At 42.0% G+C, this 22,263-nt stretch overlaps 2 protein-coding genes across 5 annotated transcripts in view; both read right to left on the reverse strand.

The window, feature by feature from the left end:
- SUPV3L1 (Suv3 like RNA helicase) overlaps positions 1-9,013 on the reverse strand; it is a 34,017-nt gene extending 25,004 nt beyond the window's left edge. Inside the window, exons 1-3 of one of the 2 annotated variants that reach the window (XM_053586606.1) lie at positions 8,964-9,013; positions 718-795; positions 260-367 (exon numbers count right to left, since the gene is read on the reverse strand). In XM_053586606.1, the coding sequence (XP_053442581.1) occupies positions 260-323 (64 nt within the window). In that variant the 5' untranslated portion in view covers positions 324-367; positions 718-795; positions 8,964-9,013. Of the gene's footprint in view, positions 1-259; positions 368-717; positions 796-8,466; positions 8,804-8,963 lie in introns of those variants that run through there. The other variant, XM_053586605.1, reaches the window with a different exon arrangement.
- Positions 9,014-15,770: 6,757 nt separating this feature from the next.
- VPS26A (VPS26 retromer complex component A) overlaps positions 15,771-22,263 on the reverse strand; it is a 55,259-nt gene continuing 48,766 nt past the window's right edge. For all 3 annotated transcript variants that reach the window (XM_053582276.1, XM_053582275.1, XM_053582277.1), the window contains exons 8-9: positions 21,438-21,580; positions 15,771-17,485 (exon numbers count right to left, since the gene is read on the reverse strand). In XM_053582276.1, coding sequence (XP_053438251.1) covers positions 17,372-17,485; positions 21,438-21,580 — 257 coding nt within the window. In that variant the 3' untranslated portion in view covers positions 15,771-17,371. The remainder of the gene's footprint in view (positions 17,486-21,437; positions 21,581-22,263) is intronic.

Here is a 22,263-nt window from a genome sequence, read left to right on the forward strand (position 1 = left end):
GCCTATGTTAATACACAGTAGAGAGCAGCAGGATGATAGATCAAGGCCCCAGTCTTCCTCCACACATGGGTGATTTATAATAATTATTAGTTAAGGGTCCCAACATAAAGCAAACGACCTAGCAAAGCACCGAATTACTTAGAGACTATTTCCAGGATCTATTCTAAAACAAAAACCCCTGTTAGAAAACCTAACATGAAGTATGGGAAGAAATAGAAAGTATATTCAACAAAATTTTAAAAATTCTCTAAACACTTGCCTGCACTGAAGCAAATATCATTCAAAATTATGTGAATGTCCACATCCAGGGAATGAGACTGCATAATATAATTCCTAAAGCTTATAAAAGCTTGGTGGAAGAGACGAGCTGTGGGAAACACAAAATCCAAATATATAAGGCTTAGTTTTTCATTTTAAGAAGTACCCATGCCCACCATACCAAACTCATCAAATTGTCTGTTTCTGATTGTACAGCTGGTTTATTATGATCTGGACTGAAACTTCAACCCTAGCACAATCCCAAGAAAGGCTGAACATACAGCTCCTCTGCTGTGCAGTCTGACTTACCAGTCACTTGCCCTGCAGAAGCAAAGGTCAGGGTCATGTCTCCAGACTACGACTATGTCCTTATTTCCAGGCCACAGAAGGTCTCACACAATCCTGACAAAACTGTACTCTTAAGAAATAATATTTCTATAATGATACTATTGGCCTTACCATCAAGTCCATAATCAGCACTCAGTTTCTGAATTTCTTTCCTCTTGTAAAATTTGTCCAAGATCTTCTTTACTTCATCTAGAAGAGAGACATCAAAATTTAATACGTTTCCTACCTTAGATAGAAAAATGCCCTCCAGGCTTGGTGCCTGTGGTTTAAGCGGCTAAGGCGCCAGCCATATACACCTGAGCTGGCGGGTTCAAATCCAGCCTGGGCCCTCCAAACGATGACGGTTGCAACCAAAAAATAGCCAGACATTGGGGCAGGCACCTGTAGTTCCAACTACTTGGGAGGCGGAGGCAGGAGAATCGCTTGAGCCCAGGAGTTGGAGGTTACTGTGAGCTGTGATGCCATAGCACTCTACCCAGGGTAACGGCTTAAAGCTCTGTCTCAAAAAAAAAAAAAAAGAAAAAGAAAAAAGAAAAGAAAAGAAAGAAAAAGAAAAATGCCCTCCAAAGCAAAAGAAACTTGAAGTCATAATGCTAAAGGCAACAGCCTAATGTGTTTCAAGAACTTGAAGATTTTAGTTGATCCGTCTTTATAGGTCAATATGTGATGAAGTGTTCAGAAAAATTAGGTAAAGTCAAATAACCTGACACTCTGTTATACAATGGGAGGTGAGGGAAGCAGATTGCAATGGAATTTAGATACGAACTTCCTAACAATTAGAACAGTGAAAAGTGAGAGCCTTTGTGAATGGAAGTACTCAAGCAAGGGTTAGATAACTATATTGTTTATAAGGATGACAGCAGAGAAAAGTCTGTGCTATGGGGGGGGTTGATTAAATAGGATACCTGATGAGGCAACATGTCACTACGAGTTGATAATTTTATAGGTGAAAATATTTTATTTTATTTATTTATATTTTTAAGACAGAGTCTCACTATATTGCCCTGGGTAGAGTGCTGTGGCGTTAAAGCTCACAGCAACGTCCAACTCTTGGGCTTCAGCGATTCTCTTGCCTCAGCCTCCCAAGTAGCTGAGACTACAGGCACCCATCACAACACCCGGCTATTTTTTGGTTATAGTTGTTTTATTGTTTGGCACGCCTGGCCTGGGCTTGAACCCACAACCTTTGGTGTACATGGCTGGCACCCTCTCCCCTGAACTGCAGGTGCCAAGCCTGTGAAAATATTTCAAATTAATCTAGCTGAGATTGTATGAAGGTTGAACAGGTTAAAATACTATAGCATTATTCTGTAGAGATTAACATTTTACTGACCAAGACACACACTGTGCATTTCTGGGAAAAGAGGCAAAATGGAGGATGCAGTCTTTGCCCATGAAACACAGACACGCTGACTGGCTTGTGTTTTTACCTCCCACAAATGTATCAACATCTTCACGCAGCCATGACACACACAACACTCACTGAAGAAATCAACCTTGGGTCAGGCAAAGTAGCTCACACCTGTAATCATGGCACTCTGGGAGGCTGAGGCGGGAGGATCACTGGAGGTCAGGAGTAAGAGACCAGCCTGAGCAAGAGTGAGACTCTATGTCTACTAAAAATACAGAAATTAGTTGGGCGTTGTATTGGGTACCTGTAGTCCCAGCTACTTGGGAGTCTGAGGGAAGAGGATTGCTCAAACCTAGGAGTTTGAGATTGCTGTGAACTATGATGATGGGCTGCATTCTACCCAGGGCAACAGAATGAGACTATCTCAAAAATAAAAAAAAGCCACTAGAATTGCCCACAACTAAATATGAGATACATACATACACACACTATATGTATGTGCATATATCTTGGATCACAGGCAGCAATACTGATATTTCTGAATCTCTGTTACTTTGTACCTCATAAGAGCAATAGTTTCATTGTATCAATAGTGGAAAAAATCAGGGCAGCACCTGTGGCTCAGTGGGTAGGGCACCGGCCCTACATACCGAGGGTGGCAGGTTCAAACCCAGCCCTGGCCAAAACTGCAACAAGGAAAATAGCCGGGCATTGTGGCGGGCACCTGTAGTCCCACCTACTCGGGAGGCTGAGGCAAGAGAATCATCTAAGTCCAGGAGTTGGAGGTTGTTGTAAGCTGTGTGACCTGTGTGATGCCACGGCACTCTACCAAGGGTGACAAAATGAGACTTGGTCTCTACAAAAAAAAAAAAAAGTTGAAAAAAATCAGTAATAGGGGCAGGGCCTGTGGCTCAAAGGAGTAGGGCGCCAGCCCCATATGCTGAATGTGGTGGGTTCAAACCCAGCCCTGGCCAAAAACTGCAAAAAAGAAAAAGAAAGAAAAAAATCAGTAACAAATAACAAACTGGAAAAAAGTACATAGAATTGTTTAAGAAAATTTTGCTATCCTATAAACAATACAAGCTAAAAATAGATGACTTTTATTTAGAATTGACCTATTTTCTGTCACTAACACTCAGTGTTATGTAAGAATCGTGCTATTGTACTAAATTTAAAATGCTTCAAAAATGTGAGGTTTCTGCCAGGCACAATGTCTCAAGCCTATGATCCTAGCACTTTGGGAGAGCAATGCAGGACTGCTGAAGATAAGAAGTTTGAGACCAGCCTGAGCAAGAGCAAGACACCAGCCCTACAAAAAATAGAAAAATTGGCTGGTCATGGTGGCACATGCCTATAGGCTGAGCCGCTAGGGAGACTGAGATAGGAGGATCACTTCTTGAACCCAGGAGTTTGAGGTTGCAGTAAGTGATGATGATACCACTGCACTCCAGCCAGATCAACAGAGGGAGACCTTGTCTTAAAAAAAAGAAAAGGAAGGTGCATCTTACAAGGGTATATGTGAAACTTGGTAAACGGTCTGTGAAGCTAGTGAATGATGCCCCATGATTATATCAATGTACACAGCTATGATTTAATAAAAAAAGAAAAGAAAAAAAAAATAAAGAAGGTTCCCCAGTGGTTGTTTGAGGCTGAAAGGAGACTGGGGACTAGGGGAATGGAGAGTTCCAAGACTAGCCTAGGGGCAGCACCTGTGGCTCAGTGAGTAGGGCACCTGCCCTTTATACTGAGGGTGGTGGGTTCGAACCAGGCCCTGGCCAAACTGCAACAAAAAAATAGCCGGGCAGTTATACTCCCAGTTACTTGGGAGACTGAGGCAAGAGAATCACCTAAACCCAAGAGCTGGAAGCTGCTGTGAGCTGTGACGCCATAGCACTCTACCAAGGGTGACAAAATGAGACTCTCCCTGAAAAAAAAAAATCAGGAAGTCAGCTAGATTAAAAGTGACTAGGAGAAAATATTACCCTGCAACTGATAAGAGACTAATATCCAAAATATACAAGGAATTCAAACTTAATAGCAAGGAAACAAATAACCCAATCAAAAAATAGACAAAAGACCTAAATAGACATTTCTCAAAAGAAGACATACTACTGGCCAACAGGTATAGGAAAAGATGATCACCACCACTAATCATCAGGAAAATGCAAATTAAAACCAGAATGAGGGCCTGTCAAGGTGGCTCACCCCTTGTAATCCCAACACTCTGGGCTGCTGAAGCGGGTGAATTGCCTAAACTCAGGAATTAGAGATCAGCCTGAGCAAGATTGAGACTGTCTCTAAAAACAGCCAGGTGTTGTGGCAAGCACCTGTAGTCCCAGCTACTCAGGAGGTTGAGGCAAGAGGATCGCTTGAGCCCAAGAGTCTGAGGTTCCTGTGAGCTACGACGCCACAGCACTCTACGGGGGGCAATACTCTGTCTCAAAAGAAAAACAACAAAAAACAGAATGAGCTATCACCTCACATCTGTTAGAATGGTTATAATCAAAAAACAAAAGAAAACAAATGTTAGCAAGGGTACACTGTTGGTGGGAATATAAATTAATATAGCCATTATCATCCAGCAATCCCACGTCTAGGCACATATGTGAAAGAACCGAAAACAATGTGCCAAGGAGATCCCTGCACTCCTATGCTCACTGCAGCACTATTCACAACAGCTAAGATATGTAAGCAACTTAAAATGAGACATATATACACAATGCCTTTAAAAAGAAGGAAATTCTGCCATTTTGCAACAACATGGATGAACCCGAAGGACTTCACACTACATGAAATAAGCCAGGCATAGCAAGATAAATATCACATGACATCACTAATATCTAAAAAAGCCAAACCTACAGAAGTAGAAATAGAATGCTGGTCATCAGGGGCTGAGGGAGAAGGGGTGGAAGGGGACAGGAAAGATGTTGATTAAAGGGTATAAAGCCCACGAGTTTGAGGTTGTTGTGAGCTAAGATGCCACAGCACTCTATTGAGGGGACAAAGTGAGATGCTGTCTCAAAAAAAGGAAACGGTAAAGTTTTGATTAGACAGAAGGAATAAGTTTTAGAGATGCACAGAAGGACTGTGATAAATAACAATGCACTGTGGTCAGTTGTGGTGGCTCATGCCTATAGTACCAACGACCCTGAAGGCTGAGGCAGGAGGATTGCTTGAGCCCAGGAATTTGAAGTTACAGTGAACTTTGATAATGCCAGTGCACTCTAATCAAAGCAAGACCCTACATACAAAAAAAATCCACTGTATATTTCAAAACTGTGAATAGATTTTAAATGTTTTCACCACACACACAAAATAAGCAAGTGAGCTGATGAATCTATCAGTTTGATTCAATCATTTTGTCAGGTTAGGCAGTTAGCCAGACATGTCAGACAGAAGCAGGGTGGATGGTGGGTGTGATTAGGCTACTTTGGACTGGCTGGGGTCAGGATGACCTGGGCAATTAAGAGAATGAGGCTAATCAAGACCTTGCAGGTGGGCTACCCTGAGATCAAAGCTAATCAATGGCCCAGGGACTTTCTGACAGGGACCAACAGATGGCGGTCATATTGACCTGAGTTGCTTTGGGAACAACCTCACTTAGGACCCTGAGAAGCTTCCAAGAAGCAATCACTAACCCTCAAAAGTTGCATATAAAATCCAGCACAGTACTCTCCATGATGCCTGCAGTTGCTAGGATGAGGCCTGGCTTGCTACCCAAGCAGTTAAAATAAACTGTTCCTTTCTTGCTAAAACTTGACTTGCTCTCTTCAATTATTTTGGCAACTACCTTGAGTTGTCACTGTGCAGCTCTAACAATTTCACAACATAAGTATACATCAAAACATCACATTGTTATTTGTCAACTGCGAATAAAATTTAAGATCTGGACACAGTGGCATATATCTGTAATCCCAGCTACAAGGGAGGCTAAGGTGGAATGATCACTTGAGCCCAGGAATTCAAGACTAGCTTGGGCAATGTGGCAAGACCTTGTCTCACAGAAAATAAATGAAAGTAAATTAAAAACATTGAAGGTACTATAGGGGTATTCCTTATGACTGAAGCATAGAGAGAGACAGGCAATGAAGCTAAAAAGGTCCTCGAGCCAGAAAAGGCAGGGCCTTTCAGGCTATATTCAGGCTTGGAGAACTTTTAAACTAAGGGCAATTTACAATTTTTTTCTGCAGAGGAGCAACACAATTAAGATTTTTTGTGTGTGTGTTTTTTGGCCAGGGCTAGGTTTGAACCCGCCACCTCAGGCATATGGGACCAGCGCTCTACTCCTTGAGCCACAGGCGCCGCCCCGAATTAAGATATTTTTAAGAGAACATTCTGACTGAGGAGCTATTTCAACAGTCCAGTCAAAAGACAGAAGCTGGTAATTTAGGCTAAATTGATTGCAGTGGATAAGGGGGGAAATAAATGAAAATGAATTCGATGTATGTGAGGAAGAGTAACAAGACATGTCAACTGGACTTTCAGATTATTGGATGTAGGAGGTGAATAATGGGAAAAATAAAGACTACCAGTTTTTTTGTTGTTGTTTTGTTTTTGAGACACAGTCTCATTTGGTCACCCTCAGTAGGGTACCGTGGCGTCAAAGCTCACAGCAACCTCCAACTCCTGGGCTTAGACGATTCTCTTGCCTCAGCCTCCCGAGTAGCTGGGACTACAGGAGCCCACCACAACGCCCAGATATTTTTTTGTTGCAGTTTGGCCGGGGCCGGGTTTGAACCCACCACCCTCAGTATATGGGGCCAGCGCCCTACTTACTGAGCCACAGGTGCCGCCCAAGCTTACAGGTTTGAAAACAGCCTGAGCCAGAACTAGACCCTGTCTCTAAAAATAGCCGAGTATTGTGGTGGGCGCCTATGTCCCAGCTACTCAGGAGGCTGAGGTTGCTCTCAACCAAGAATTTGAGGTTGCTGTGAGCTATGACACTACAGCACTCTACCAGAGTGACAAAATGAGACTGTCTCAAGGAAAAGAGAGAGGAAAAAAAAGAATGGATTAATGCCATTATCCTAGGAGTAGGCTCCCAGCAAGCGGGTAAATCCAGCCCCCTTTCTCTGTCTCCAAAGCTCACTTGCCTTCCATCTTCCACCGTGGGATGATGCAGCCCAAAAGCCCTCACCAGATGCTGACGTCTCAATATTAGACTTCCAGCCTCCAGAACTGGGAGCCAAAAAAACTACTATTATATATAAATTACCCAGTCTCAGGTATTCTTTTTTCCCCAGGTTGATATGAGTGTGTGTATGATTAGATTATGTTGCTTGCACTTGTAAGGTATTCTGTTTATAGCAGCAGAAAACGAACTAAGACCGTCCCTCACCCCATTCCAAGTAAAGTCAAAGGCCTTGCTTAGCAATGACGTGAAAGAACAAGTTAAGAGTACTATATGAGTTCCAGCACATTTTTAGTAAGAGTACTGTACCTTTGTTCTGAAAGACAAGATTTGACCCACAGCATGCTGTAGTCTGTATTTTAAATTAAACAATAGGCACCAATGTTGCTTGTTGAAGTGAACTGCCTGGAGAGTTCCTGGATTGCATTCCCTCAGACTCCCAGACTTCCATTTGGTCAGAGAACACTCCCTCATCTCCTACTCTCCCAGAAACTAAAGTACAACCATATGATCCGAAACTTGCCTTGACAACATTCACACACCTGTCATATCTACCCAAAGTTAGTTTTGTGGAACAAAACACAATGCCACTCACCGATGCTACACTTTCTCTTTATCTCTGGTGCACAGGATAATTAGGGTACCTCCTACCTTTGGCTAGGACACTCTACCTTGTTCAACCTTTATTACAGTTGATTATCCGTACATCCCCCCATCCCCACGAGACTGTTAAGTTTCTTTTTCTTTCTTTCTTTTTTTTTTTTTTTGCAGGTTTTGGCCGGGGCTCTGTTTGAACCTGCCACCTCCAGCATATGGGCCGGCGCCCTACTCCTTTAAGCCACAGGCACTGCTCGACCGTTAAGTTTCTTGAGAGGAAGAGATCTGGATCTGAGTCTGGCTCCTCTTGCTAACCACCATACAGCCTAACAGTGTTTGGTCTGTGTCCTGCCAGGTCAATGACAAAGAACCCTGAAAGAAGTCTCTGCTGGCTTTTCACTGTCTCCTCCTTCCTCCCTTTCTCGGAGGCAACAGTTGGAGGAGCAGGTGAGGAATAAGGAAGAATGCAAGGACAAACGGTGGACCCACCTAACGACTCAAAAAAAGTCAAATCATCCCAACACACAGTGTTTAAACCAATCAGAGAGCAGGGCAGCGAAAGAGAAAATATCACTTCAGGGAAGAGACGTTAAGGATGAATCAGACACAGTCTCAAGCGTGGGGGGCTAATAAATCAGCCAGGGAAGCAGACATGACGACAACGCTCGAGGGGACCTCAGGTCGCCAAGGCTAGGGGATGCAGCTGCCTACCCATCCGCCTCCGTCCAGCAGGCAACCCCACCCCCACCCCACGCCGCTGCCCTCACTAGTTCCCACTCACTCTTGTCCAGAGGCCGGGTTAGCTCGGCCCCGACGTCGCCATCAGCGCTGGGGCCCTGAGGTTTCACTGTCAGTGGCACGAACAAGGACGTGTTCGGGGCTTTGGAGCCACCAGAGGCAGAAGAGGAGGCGGTGGCAACGGCATGAACGCGCCACAGAGCTACAGGAAAGGGCCCAAAATGGGGGCGAAAGGCAGAGCAGACGGCTGCCCGGTGGCCAGCCTGGCGCCCTGCCGGGAGCCGAGCCCACAGCAGGGAACACCGGGGTAAGGACATGGAGGCCGCAGACGCTGAAGGAGCCGGGAGCGACCCGCGGACTCGGCGCCGGGCAGTGACGCACACCTCCAGTGCCTGCTGTCCGGAAAGACCCACGCCGAGCAGGTGAGCTGTCCAGGAAGACGCTCGATCGGGAAGGGAAAAGTAGTGCCGTAGACCGCTCCCACAGGGAGAGAAGCTTAGACGGGAAACCACTAAAGATAAATTCTTGTTCTCTTCCTACCTTTCAGACATTGGCATTGCTTTGTGTAAAGAAGGAAAAGAAGCAGACATCTTTGGGATGTCCCAGATGAGAGGAGGGGGCCTGGCAACCGCGTCACGTGACGCGCACGCGCAGTGGTAAGCACGTGGGCAGTGAGGTAGGCAGTGCGGGCTCGGCTGATGCGGCGGCAATGGTCTGTGCTCAGGGCGCGAGTCTGGCTTGCGGGCTAAGACACTAAGGAGCATTTCCCAAAAGTTCTTACATTACCAACTGTCGTTTCTTAATAACGTTGAAGAATATAACTTGGTCTGGCCCTCAGAATGATTGCTGAGAAATTTTGTTCTGTTAGGTAAATCCCTTGTATGACACGTGTGTAAGTACTAATACTTTAACGTGAGCAGTTTGTATCATCTTAGTAGCTGATGTGTCACTACCAGGTGGCAAAAGTATGTGTTTGTATTCCTGCTGCATTTTTATTGCCTTAGTTGAATACTTTGTCCTCATACGAGACTGCAACAAATACATTCAGACAAGCTTCATACGAGACTGCAACAAATACATTCAGACAAGCTTAGCTTTTCCCACTTAGATCTTTAAGATCTTGCAACTAGAAGGTGTTATGTAATACGTGTAGGCAACATTGTGTGTCAAGTAGGATTTTAGTAACTATTATGTGCCTTACATGCACAAAATAATTTTTTTAAATTTCAGATTAATATGAGGGTAAATTGATTAGGTTATATTGTTTGCATTTGCTAGGTTAAGTTCAAGTTGTAGTTGAGCCCTTCACCCAAGGGGTTGGGATTTACAAAATGATTTAAACATCAAGAATTCAAGATGACACTGGATGTTTGCTTTTCCATTCTTGTGATACCTTACTGAAAAAAAAAAAGACGACGACGACAGGCCGGGCGCAGTGGCTCATGCCTGTAATCCTAGCGCTCTGGGAGGCCCTAGTGTGCGGATTGCTTGAGCTCACTGGTTCCAGACCAGCCTGAGCCAGAAGCGAGACCTCACCTTGAAAAATAGCTGGACGTTGCCGCGGGCGCCTTGTAGTCCCATCTGCTTGGGAGGCTGAGGCAGGAGAATCGCTTAAGCCCAAGAGTTTGAGGTTGCTGTGGATTATAACGTCACAGCACTCTACCGAGGGTGACAACGTGAGACTCTGCCTAAAATTAAAAAAAAAAAAAAAAAAAAGAATTTAGGAAGAGGATACCTTCAAAGAGCTTCTAATTGGTTTTTATAATATGAACTGCACAGGTTAAACAGTACAAGTATCTATTACTCTAACAGGCTGACACTTAAAGAAGCAATTTAAGAGCGGTGAAGAGATTTGAGATTTCTGGGCCAGGCTGGGCGGCTCACGTCTGTAATCCTAGTACCTATCACTCTTGGAGGCCGCAGCGGGTGGATTTACTGAGCTCACAGGTGGAGACAGCTTGAGCAAGAGCTAGACCCCCGGTTCTAAAAATAGCGGGGCATTGTGGTGGGCATCTGTAGTCCCAGCTGCTGAGAAGGCTGAAGCAAAAGGATTGCTTAGCCCAGGAGTTTGAGGTTGCTGTGAGCTGTGAGGCCAGGCACTCTACCCAGGGGAACAAAGTGAGACTCAAAAAAAAAAAAAAAAAAAAAAAAGGTTTCTACCAGGTTTGAAAGCAAATGAAAGAAGATGTAGAGAAGTGGTAAGTAAATGCCATGGAAAAGTCATATTAAAAAAATTTTGAAGACCGGAGTTAAGGCAGGTCTTGTTCTATGGTTTACACATAGTCATTAAACTTTTTTTTTTTTTTTGTAGAGACAGAGTTTCACTTTATGGCCCTAGGTAGAGTGCCGTGGCATCACACAGCTCACAGCAACCTCCAACTCCTGGGCTTAAGCGATTCTCTTGCCTCAGTCTCCCAAGTAGCTAGGAGTCATTAAACTTTTAAGAAGAAGGGCGGTGCCTGTGGCTCAGTGGGTGGTAGGTTCAAACCCTGCCCTGCCCTGGCCAAACTGCAACAAAAAATAGCTGGGCTTTGTGGCAGGCACCTGTAGTCCCAGCTACTCAGGAGGCTGAGGCAAGAGAATCACTTGAGCCCAGGAATTAGAGGTTGCTGTGAGGTGTGTGATGCCGTGGCACTCTACCGAGGGCAATAAAGTGAAACTCTGTCTCTACAAAAAAAAAATTTTTTTTAAGAAGAAAATTAATTCCTGGCTTATTGTACCCTCAATGAATCCCCAACAATAAAAAAAAAAGAAGAAGAAAATTAATTTAGAAAGTATCTAAGATAGACTGGAACCAACAAAAATATGGAGGTAGGAAAACCAATTATAACTCTAGCAATAATTCTAGCTGAAGGTGATAAATTGGTATGTCTGAATTACAGTAGAGACCACCTATGTGGCATTGAGATAGTTTACAAAGGAATCTTTAGATGATGCAGTGAGTGACCAAATATGATAGAAAATATCAGTTAACAAGGATGTCTCATCAGTTTGGAAACTGGGAGAATGAGGGATAAACCAAACATTTAATATGCAACTGAGGCAAGCACCATGTTATTCCTTTTAAGTTGTTAATAATGCCTGATAACTGCTTAGAGAAACTAGTTTCAGTCTGTAAATAGGCTTACAGATAGAGTTCAGTGAAGTTAAGTATATATAATGTATTAAATATTATATATTAAGTGGTGGAGTCAGATACCAATCTAATTCTTTCTGGCGTCAAAGCAAATATGTGTTTCACCACAGCATGCTAACACTGGCAGAAATAGTCCAGAAGATAAGCAGGAGTACAGTTATGGGTGATTACTGCATAGCTTTTAGCATGTTTTTGGTGTTTTATTTGGTTGGTTGGTTTTGTTGGGAGTTTTTGTTTGTTTTTTTTTTGTTCACAATATTACTCAAACCGTATGGGCTTTTTTGGCCAAGAGTGCATCCTAATTATTGGTCCAGAATCAATGGTTGCAACTGGTCTTGTAGATCTACTCCAACCCTAGTATAGTTTTTTTTTTTTGTAGAGACAGAGTTTCACTTTATGGCCCTCGGTAGAGTGCCGTGCCTCACACAGCTCACAGCAACCTCCAACTCCTGGGCTTAAGCGATTCTCTTGCCTCAGCCTCCCGAGTAGCTGGGACTACAGGCGCCTGCCACAACACCCGGCTATTTTTTGGTTGCAGTTCAGCCGAGGCTGGGCTTGAACCCACCACCCTCGGTATATGGGGCCGGCGCCTTACCGACTGAGCCACAGGCGCCGCCCCCTAGTATAGTTTTGTTAAAAAAAAAAAAATTCTCAAAACTGTTTTAACTGTAAATTTGCACTTATGGTAGCACATATAGGTTTTCCTCAGCCATTCAGCAGTCTATAATAAATATTGAAAAGAGAAAATTCAACATAAAATATTTGCTAAATAAAATAAAGAACTGTCCAGCCTGAGCAAGAGTGAGACCTCTACTCTATCTGAGTAGTCCCAGCTACTCAGGATGCTGAGGCAAGAGGACCATTTGAGTCCAAGAGTTTGAGATTGCTGTGAGCAGTGCCACCACAGCACTCTACCAAGGGTGACAAAGTGTAATTCTGTCTCAAAAAAAAGGCTTAAAATCTATAGAATTAAACAATTATCTTTTTTTTTTTTTTTTTTTAGTCTCAAGCTGTCACCCTGGGTTAGAGTGCTATGGTGTCACAGCTCACATCAACCTCAAACTCCTCAGCTTAAGCGATTCTCTTGCCTCACTCTCCCAAGTACCTGGGACTAAAGGCGCCTACCACAACGCCCGCCCGGCTATTTTCTGTTGCAGTTATCGTTGTTCAGCTCACCCTGGCCGGGTTTGAACCCACCAGCCTCAGGTGTATGTGGCTGGCACCGTAACCACTGTGCTATGGGCACCAAGCCCAATTTAATTATCTTTTAGAAGTGTTAAGTATAGTCTCAGAGGTGTGCAGAGCTTGCCTTGGCAGTACAGCAAAGGGATAATTCTGACTTGGACATGGAGGTGGTATCAGTCAAGATTTGCCAGGACAGCATTAATAGAAATCAACTGAAGTGCAGGCAGGAGATTGGGCAGTCTCCAAAGTGTCTGGTATAACTAGAGCTGAAGGTGAATTTTGCAAGGTGGAATTTGACCCTTATCCTGGAAGTAATTTGGTCATTAAAAGAATTTTAGATAGGGGAGAGACATGAAGAGAATTATGCCCATAAAGGCCCCAAGCCAATACGAACAATGTAACCTCATTGTGTTCTCATATTAATCTGAAATAAAAGACCCCCAAACCTAAAAAAAAGGGGATCTATAGGTATTATATATAAGGGTCACTTTCACTATTATGCTTTTATCCGAGTTGAAACTTAAAATATGTTAAGGTATGATCCAAACTAGTATAACCCCACACTGAAGTGAGAGCCTTTATACATGCTCAACAGATTATAAGTTACAGCATTAAACTTCAGACTTTGCTGATCACATACCAACTAGAATTGAATATTCCAACTACTAGGTCCATATTGAAGGAGGTTCAGAATATACTTCAGTGACATAAAAACTGTTTTCAGGGCTCATCACCTGTAGCACAGTGGTTACGGCACCAGCCACATACACGGGGGCTGGCAGGTTCAAACCCAGCCTAGGCCAGCTAACAATGACAACTATAACAAAAAATAGCGGGTGTTGTGGCAGGCACCTATAGTCCCAGCTACTTGGGAGGCTAAGGCAAGAGAATCGCTTAAGCCCAAGAGTTGGAGGTTGCTGTGAGCTGTGATGCCATGGCACTGTACCAAGGGTGACATGGTGAAACTCTGTCTCAAAAAACAAACAAAAACTATTTTCAGCATAAGGCATTTGCTTCTTGAAATATTTTAACTGCCTAAAAGCCCAGCTTCTCAGAACTCAATCTGTAATAAATTCGCTCACTGGAAATAACCAAGGTAGGTTGACTTTTATCCGAAGTTAATGGACACCACACCTAAATAACAGAATCATGTCTCCCATCTATTTTCCCAAAGGCCCATTTATGTTTCCTCAAAGTCATTCGTTTTCCTGTAAATACCCTTTCTCTCCACCACTTCACCTATTAAAATGGTATATAGACTACAAATTATACCCACCCCTGCAAGTTACGTTTTTGAATTCATATAGGTATGTGATTAAATCACTCTTTTCTCTTACATGTCTCTCGCCAGTTTAATTCACAGGCTCCTAGCACCCAAATTAAAGAGGATAAATGGTTTTTCTCCCTCGGTAATATCAAAATAAAGAGAAAAATCTTTGTTAGGTTCTCAACCGTGGGTGGTTTTGTTTGTTTTTTTTTAAATGCTGATGTCACAGCTCCTGAGAGTCTGATTTCATAGGTCTACTAGGTCCTGGGTGGGCATGGTTATTTTTAAGTGTTCTAAGTTGAGTCTACCATGCAACTAGGGTTGATAACCATTGGATTGGATATTGTACTTTTTAGTAAAGACACCAACTTTTTCAGTTTATTATTTCCAATTCACTGATTTGACTGAAATCACTGAATATTGATTCAAATTTTTTTATTTTTTTTTCTAATTTTTCTTTTTCAAATTGGCTATTTAATAAAATGTCTGAGCAAAGTGAATAAGCATCCTGTGTGTGACAGTGTTTTAAGCTAGCCAATTAAAAGCATTATAGCTTGGGCGGCGCCTGTGGCTCAGTGAGTAGGGCGCCAGCCCCATATACTGAGGGTGACGGGTTCAAACCCAGCCCTGGACAAACTGCAACCAAAAAATAGCCGGGCGTTGTGGCGGGCACCTGTAGTCCCAGCTACTCGGGAGGCTGAGGCAAGAGAATCACTTAAGCCCAGGAGTTGGAGGTTGCTGTGAGCTGTGAGGCCACAGCACTCTACTGAGGGCCATAAAGTGAGACCCTGTCTCTACAAAATAAATAAATAAATAAAAGCATTATAGCTTTTTTTTTTTTTAAGATAAGACGCTCACTGTTTTGCCCTCAGTAGAGTACTGTGGAGTCACAGCTCACAGCAACCTCAAACTCCTGGGCTCTAGCGATTCTCTTGCCTCAGCCTCCCAAGTAGCTGGGACTACAGGTGCCTAGCTATTTTTTGTTACATTTGTTGTTGTTTAGCCCTGGGCCAGGTTTGAACCCGCCAGCCTGTATACCTGGCTGTCACCGTAACCACTGTGCTATGGGCACCAAACCATTATAGCTATTTAGAAACTAGTGGGTAGTACCTGTGGCTCAGTGAGGAGGGTACCAGCCCCATATACTGAGGGTGGTGGGCTCAAACCCAGCCTTGGCCAAAACTTCAACAACAAAATATAGCCAGGTGTTGTGGTGGGCGCCTGTAGTCCCAGCTACTCAGCAGGCTAAGGCAAGAGAATTGCTTAAACCCAAGAGCTGGAGGTTGCTGTGAGCTGTGACGTCATCACACTCTACCAAGGGCAACAAAGTGAGACTTGTCTCTAAAAATAAATAAATAAAATAGAAACTAGTAATTATTTTTGCAGTTTTTGGCCAGTGCTAGGTTTGAACCTGCCACCTCCGGCATATGGGGCAGTGCCCAACTCCTTTGAGCCACAGGCACCGCCCTTTTTTTTTTTTTTTAAAGAGACAGAGTCTCACTTCCTCACCCTTGGTAGAGTGCTGTGGCATCACAGCTCACAGGAACCTCCAGCTCTTGGGCTTAGGTGATTCTCTTGCCTAACCCTCTCGAGTAGCTGGGAGTATAGGCGCCTGCCACAAAACCTATTTTTTTGTTGCAGTTTGGCCGGGGCCCGGTTTGAACCCACCACCCTCAGTATATTGGGCTGGCGCCCTACTCACTGAGTCACAGGCGCTGCCCGAATACAGCTATCTTAATCATTCAAATAGCAAGCTCAGTTTCTGTTTCAAATTCTTTATTATATCATGTTGCACAGTTTGAGGCTGGTTAAATACAATTGGTTTTCAAAATCTCTTTGAATATTTTCTAGATTACTACTACATGCAAGTGACCATGAAAATATTTGGCATTTTAAAATTTTGCATCTCTGAATAGGCACTTACATGAAGGAAAACATTACCATTCATAGATATCCACATTTAAAGTAGATGCTCCAGCACACAGTACATAGAGGTTTTTGCCAGTGAAGAAGTTGATTACCGACCACTTTATCAAAGTGCCATAGTAGTAAAACAGGATTAAAGAAATGTAATTTGGATTATTTAGCTTACTCATAAAGTAAGATTAACCAACAAGATTTGTACTGAAGTGTATAAAAAATACTGGTACAAAAACCAATGAACCATAAGTTAAAGTAGTTTCCATACAGCAGGCTTCATTTTGTTTCCTATACGCCACATTTAGTGTATCTGAGATCAGACTCCATGCACATGAACAGATGACTGCAACCATTTTTAGAGACTTTTAAACAAATGACTTGAATTTAGTGTTTAAAAAATTAAAAGACTAGATGAAGATTAAATGTGAGTTTGAATTAGCCAAAGTTTCAGTTTCATAAACATGAATTTGTCCAGATCTAATAACTACATGCTTTATAGGTCCTCCTGACTCCCCTATCCCCAAATTTTCCCCTGAAAAATAAAGAATAAATTTGTGAAGTTAAGAAAATATTTGCATTCCCATGGCAAAAAGATTCCTTAAGTTGAAATATATATGTGTGCTTCAAAGTATTTTTAGAAAAATTAAATAATTTTAACAAATTCCAAAATGCCAACATAAGTCAACTCCACATTGCAGAAAATGTATAGTGGTACTACTGGAAAGTAGTACCAAAACAGTGACTTAATATGGCAAAAATAAATAAAAAGGCAGACACAATAACATGCTGCATGATCCCTTGGGGAAAAATTTAATAATCATGCCACAGATGACTTCAAAAAGGGTAAAATTCAGGAAGCCATGGAATGGTACTCAGAAGCACCCACAGAGACGCTCTGTATGCATTTCTCAAGCATGTGTAAAAACAAATGTAGTTCTCAAAATATTGAGATCCCATGTTTTAAATCTTTGTAGAATGTAAGGGCTACTCAAGATATTCTAGTATCATTTGAACACAAAATATTTAATTTTTTGCATGTAGAGAATAAGAGGTAATCATTAGCATAAAAAGGAGAAGAAAAGGATTTCTAATTATGCAGAAAAAAAGCAAAATTATAAATACCAGCCTACTCACATGAAAATCTTTACTATTTATGCTAATGCATATCTGAGTGCTTATAATCAAATCAAAGTATGCAGTAAAAAAAAAAAAAGGCAGCTTAAGAAAGTTCCAGTGTTTCAAAGAAAGCACTTTTTAAAATATATATACATGAAGAACATTTTGTTATATCATAAAATAAATGCAGCACTGTAACATAAAGGAAGACTAATATATATGGAGTTTTGGCCTCCCCCCACCCCCAATGTGCTGCAACCGTCTTTAACCTGCTGATTACAGGTTACAGGACAGTTTTGTTTTTCTTCTCTTCTCCTATTCAGTTCACATTTCAGGCTGTTCAGCAGATGCTTGTGATTCTGGAGATTCAAATCGCTGGTGAAAGTTTGTTCTCTGTTTCCTTAGTTTTTCAGGAGCTTTTCTCCATAAAATGATTTCCTAATGAAACAAATACAAGGTATTAACAAATTAGTGTTCTATTATGTCTTAAATTTTCACCATAGGAATAACAACTGCCACTTCAATTTTAACCATAACAGAATTAAATTCTTCCTAGAAAAGCCTTTTCTTACAGGGAGAGACAGTCAGTGTGAGTCAAAGAGAGAGGCCCTAGAAAAAAACAACTCCGAAATTTTATTAAAATCTTTTTTTTTTTCTTTTTTTGAGACAGAGTCACTATATCGCCCTGGGTAGAGTGCTGTGACATCACAGCTCACAGCAACCTCCAACTCTTGGGCTTAAGCCATTCTCTTGCCTCAGCCTCCCAAGTAGCTGGGAGTACAGGCGCCCAACACAATGCCTGAGTATTTTGTTACAGTTGTCATTGCTATTTAGCTGCCCATGACGGGCTCAAACCTGCCAGCCTTGGTGCATGTGGCTGGCATTGTAACCACTGAGCTACAGGTGCCGAACCATGAAATTTTATTAAAATCTTCCGAGGCAGAGTCTCACTTTGTCACCCTTAGTAGAATGCCATGGTATCAGAGCTCACAACAACCTCAAACTCTTGGGCTCAAGCAATTCTCTTGCCTCAGCCTCCCCAGTAGCTGGGACTACAGGAGCCCACCACAACGCCTGGCTATTTTTAAGAGATGGGGTCTCACTCTGACTCAGTCTAGTCTCGAACTCCTGAGCTCAAGCAATCCGCCCATCTCAGCCTCCCACCAGAGCGCTAGGATTACATGTGTGAGCCACCACACCCAGCCAAATTTTATTAAAATCTTTTTTTTTTAAGAGGCAGAGTCTCACTTTATCACCCTCGGTAGAGTGCTGTGGCATCACAGCTCACAGCAACCTCCAGTTCTTGGGCTTAGGTGATTCTCTTGCTTCAGCCTTCCCAGTAGCTGGGACTACAGGCACCCACCACAATGCCCGGCTATTTTTTTGTTGCAGTTTGGCCAAGGCTGGCTGGGTTCAAACCCACCACCTTCGGTGTATGGGGCAGGCGCCCTACTCACTGAACCACAGGCACTGCCCTTTATTAAAATCTTTATAAGCACTATCCCAAATGTACTACTCCAATATGTCCTATAATTCCACATTCTCCCCTTTAAAATGGATTCCCTTACAAACCTACATAAATTTTGCTTTATAGCTCCCCCCACAAAGAAAGAAAAAGAAAAAAGAAAAAAACAACTCTGTTGACACCTTGATCTCGGAGTTCCAGCCTCCAGGAACTGTGAGAAAACAAATTTCTACTGTTTATTCCAGCCAGTCGGTGGTACTTTGTTATGGTAGCCCCAACAAACTAATATGGCATCTGTTAAAGTAACAAAAGTGTTTGTGGCTATCTACTTTATTACTTTGAACTATGATTATGCTTTCAAACCAAATTATTGTATCATTTCAAATATGTAGCAGAGTAAAATTAATATAGAAAAATGTTAATCCAGGTAAAAAAAAAAAAAAAGGTGTTCTTTTCTGACTAACTCACTTTTTTCCAATTCTAATCCTGACTGCCCCGTGTCTTCCATGTTCCCAACACCAGCACTCATGCATACTATCACCACCAATCCAATATGCAATAAGTCCTAGCAATTACTGCTAGAATTACCAAATCTGTCCATTGATTTCTGTTTCATTGCCCTCATCCAAATTATCTTATCTCTTAGATACTGAAACAGCTTCTTGGTAGATGGCTCTGCAATCAATTTTTCATTACCACTACCAGATTAATCTTCTTAAACACTGCTGGGATTGCTCTTCAATGGTTCTTATGCCTCCAGGAAAAATCTCCAAGCAGGTATTCATGGCCCTGCATAACCTTTATCCAATTTACCCACATTATTCCCCTCACCCCTACCAGCCAAACTGGGTTCTTTACTCTGCTTTCCAATGCCCTACATCTTCTCCTAGCCTTCAAATCCCTATTATTCTGCCTACCTAAATTTTATCCTAACCAATCCATCCTAAGATCTTCCTTCTTCTAAATTCCAAAAATTACTTGTTTCATAAACTTATGGCTGTGGTTTTTTAGCCAACGTATCGGAACTTAAACATCTAAGTGCCCATGAGAAACAATACACTTACTCCAAAAGTGCCATGGTATGCAATTGATTTTGAATTGCAAATATCATGTAAATTTATTTTGAAGTTATAAATTACCTATGAGTATATACAGCATATAGCAACAAAGGTAGTTTTTCGATTCTTTACAGTACTTAGCACAGAATAACTTCTAATTTAGCTTTGAATACTCACTGACATTCAAATACATGTTTATTAATCTGATTCAGAATATAAAAGATGGGCCAGGTGTAGTGACTCACATCTATAATCCCAGCACTCTGGGAGGCTGAGGCAGGTGGATTGCTTGAGCTCAGCAGTTCCAGACCAGCCTGAGCAAAAGCGAGATCCTGTCTCTACTAAAATATAAAATCCAGCCGGCCTTTGTGGTGGGTGTGCCTGCAGTCCCACCTACTGGGGAGGCAGAGGCAAGAGGAAACCTTGACCCCAGGAGCATGAGGCTGTTGTGAGCTATGATGCCAGGTACTCTACCCAGGGAGACTGAATAAGACTATGTCTCGAAAGAAAGAAAGAAAGAATATGAAAGACCATTATAATCATAGTCTTCATTCAAAATTCAGCAAGGTTTTTAAACGATTTTCAAGTGAGAACAACTTTTATGATAAACATTTTATATTTAAAAAGCATTAGAATTGAGTCATGTATAACAGAATTGTTTAATAAAGGAAAGATGAGCTGGACATGGAGCCCCAGCTACTTGAAAGCCTGAAACAGGAGGATCACTTGAGCCTAGGACTTTGAGGCTAACCTGGACAACAAGGCAGGACCTTGGCTATGAAAAAGAAAAGGCCAGGTGCAGTGTCCCTCTGGGAGACCAAGGTGAGAGGATCCCTTGAACTTCCTTGAGTTCAAGACCAGCCTGAGCAAGAAACTGATCCCATCCCTACTAAAAATAGAAAAAGTTACTAAGGAGGCTGAGGCAGGAGGATCACTTGAACCCAAGAGTTTGAGATTGCTGTATGCTGTGAGCTAAGCTGACGCCATGGCACTCTAACCCGGCCAACAGAATGAGACTCTGTCCCAAAGAAAAAAAGAAGGAAAAATGAAAACCCAAAAATCTATCAAATGAATAAGGACATTAGAAGTGACTGGGCCAGGCAGCATGTAATCCTAGCCCAGGCGGAGTATGGCTTGAGTCGAGGAGTTCAAGACCAGCCTAAGCAAAAGCAAGACCCATCTCTACAAAAAAATTTAAAAATTAGCCAGGTGTGGTGGTGGTGGTATGCGCCTGCACCTGTAGTCCAGCTACTTGGGAGGCTGAGGCAGGAGAACTGCTTAAGCTCAGGAGTTTGAGATTGTAGTGAGGTATGATGACACACATACTCTAGAGAGGGCAACAGAGTAAAACCCTGTCTCAAAACAACAACAAAAAAAGGTGATAACAGAAATCTGTATTTAGTGACAAGAGAAAGATACTCAAAACAATATAGAGTAAAAATGCAAATTAAGAACAACATGCATAATTTATCATCTAAATCTGCATACACAATTTTATCTGGAAAACTAATCACAATGGGGGTAAATTCCTGTTGACCTTGACTTCATTTTCTTTCATTGTCTGATTTGTTTTTAAGCTAACAGATGTTTTTTATTGGAAAAAAAAAAAATCAAAAAATTTCTAAGAGACGAATAAAAACCCTAACAAATTATAGCTCATCCTGGAGTCCTGCAGAATGATTAGGGAGGAATCTATCAGTACCAATTCCATTCTCATCTACTTCTTTATTATATATATCTTCAGTGGTTTCACTTATTTAAACATTCCTACTCACTCAGACAATAAAGCTTAGAGAAGTAAATACTTTCTGTATAGTTGTTTCTATATCTGCCACATAACAAAATACCAGCCTGGGTGGTACCATACCTGCTGCTTGAAGTACCTTCTGTCTTCCTCATCAACAAGCACTAAATTCAAAAAGTATCTTACTGAAAACTTTTTGTTCACATCTCTCATTGTTGGAGTTGGGTCATACCCTGCTAAAAATAGTCTTATTGGAATTGATTCACCTGAAAGAAAAGGAATTTCCATTTAATTCTAAAAGATGATTAAATATAGTCACATAACACTTGGGACTAAGCATTATAGGCACTAATGTTTTAGTTCTCATGAGGTACAACATAACAAAGATCAGGGTTTCTCAGGCTCAGGCAGCACTGACATTTTGGGTCCAATAATTCTTTGCTGTAGGGAAGAGGGAAGCCCTTATCCTCCATAGTATGTTTAGCATACTAGATGCCAGCAGTACCCTCCAGGCCTAACAGCCAAAAAAGTCCCCAAACAAGGTGCCTCTAGAAGGGAACTACTGCTCTAGAACCAGAATGCCTGACTTTAAATCTCAACTGCACCACTCACTGGCTGTGTGACCTTGGCCAAATCACTTAACCATTCTATTTCAAGTTCCTTATCTGTGAAATGAGGAATAAAAATAGTACTCACAGGGAATCTGTAAGGACTATACGGGTTAATAAAAAACAGTGCCAGCAAGTAACTGCTATATAAGTAGTTTTATTATTTTCTTCTTTCATGAATATAAATTCTTAAATACTTATTACTAATATATCCAAAGCAACAAACATATATAGAATGATGATATTTCTTCATAACCAAAATACTGCCATTCAGATTCACATTGCTTCTGGTTTCCTGAGGGTAATTATTGGCATATCCTCTTTTGAATATCTTTCATGTA

Source organism: Nycticebus coucang, chromosome 3, assembly GCF_027406575.1.
Source record: "Nycticebus coucang isolate mNycCou1 chromosome 3, mNycCou1.pri, whole genome shotgun sequence".
Classification (NCBI taxonomy): Eukaryota; Metazoa; Chordata; class Mammalia; order Primates; family Lorisidae; genus Nycticebus; species Nycticebus coucang.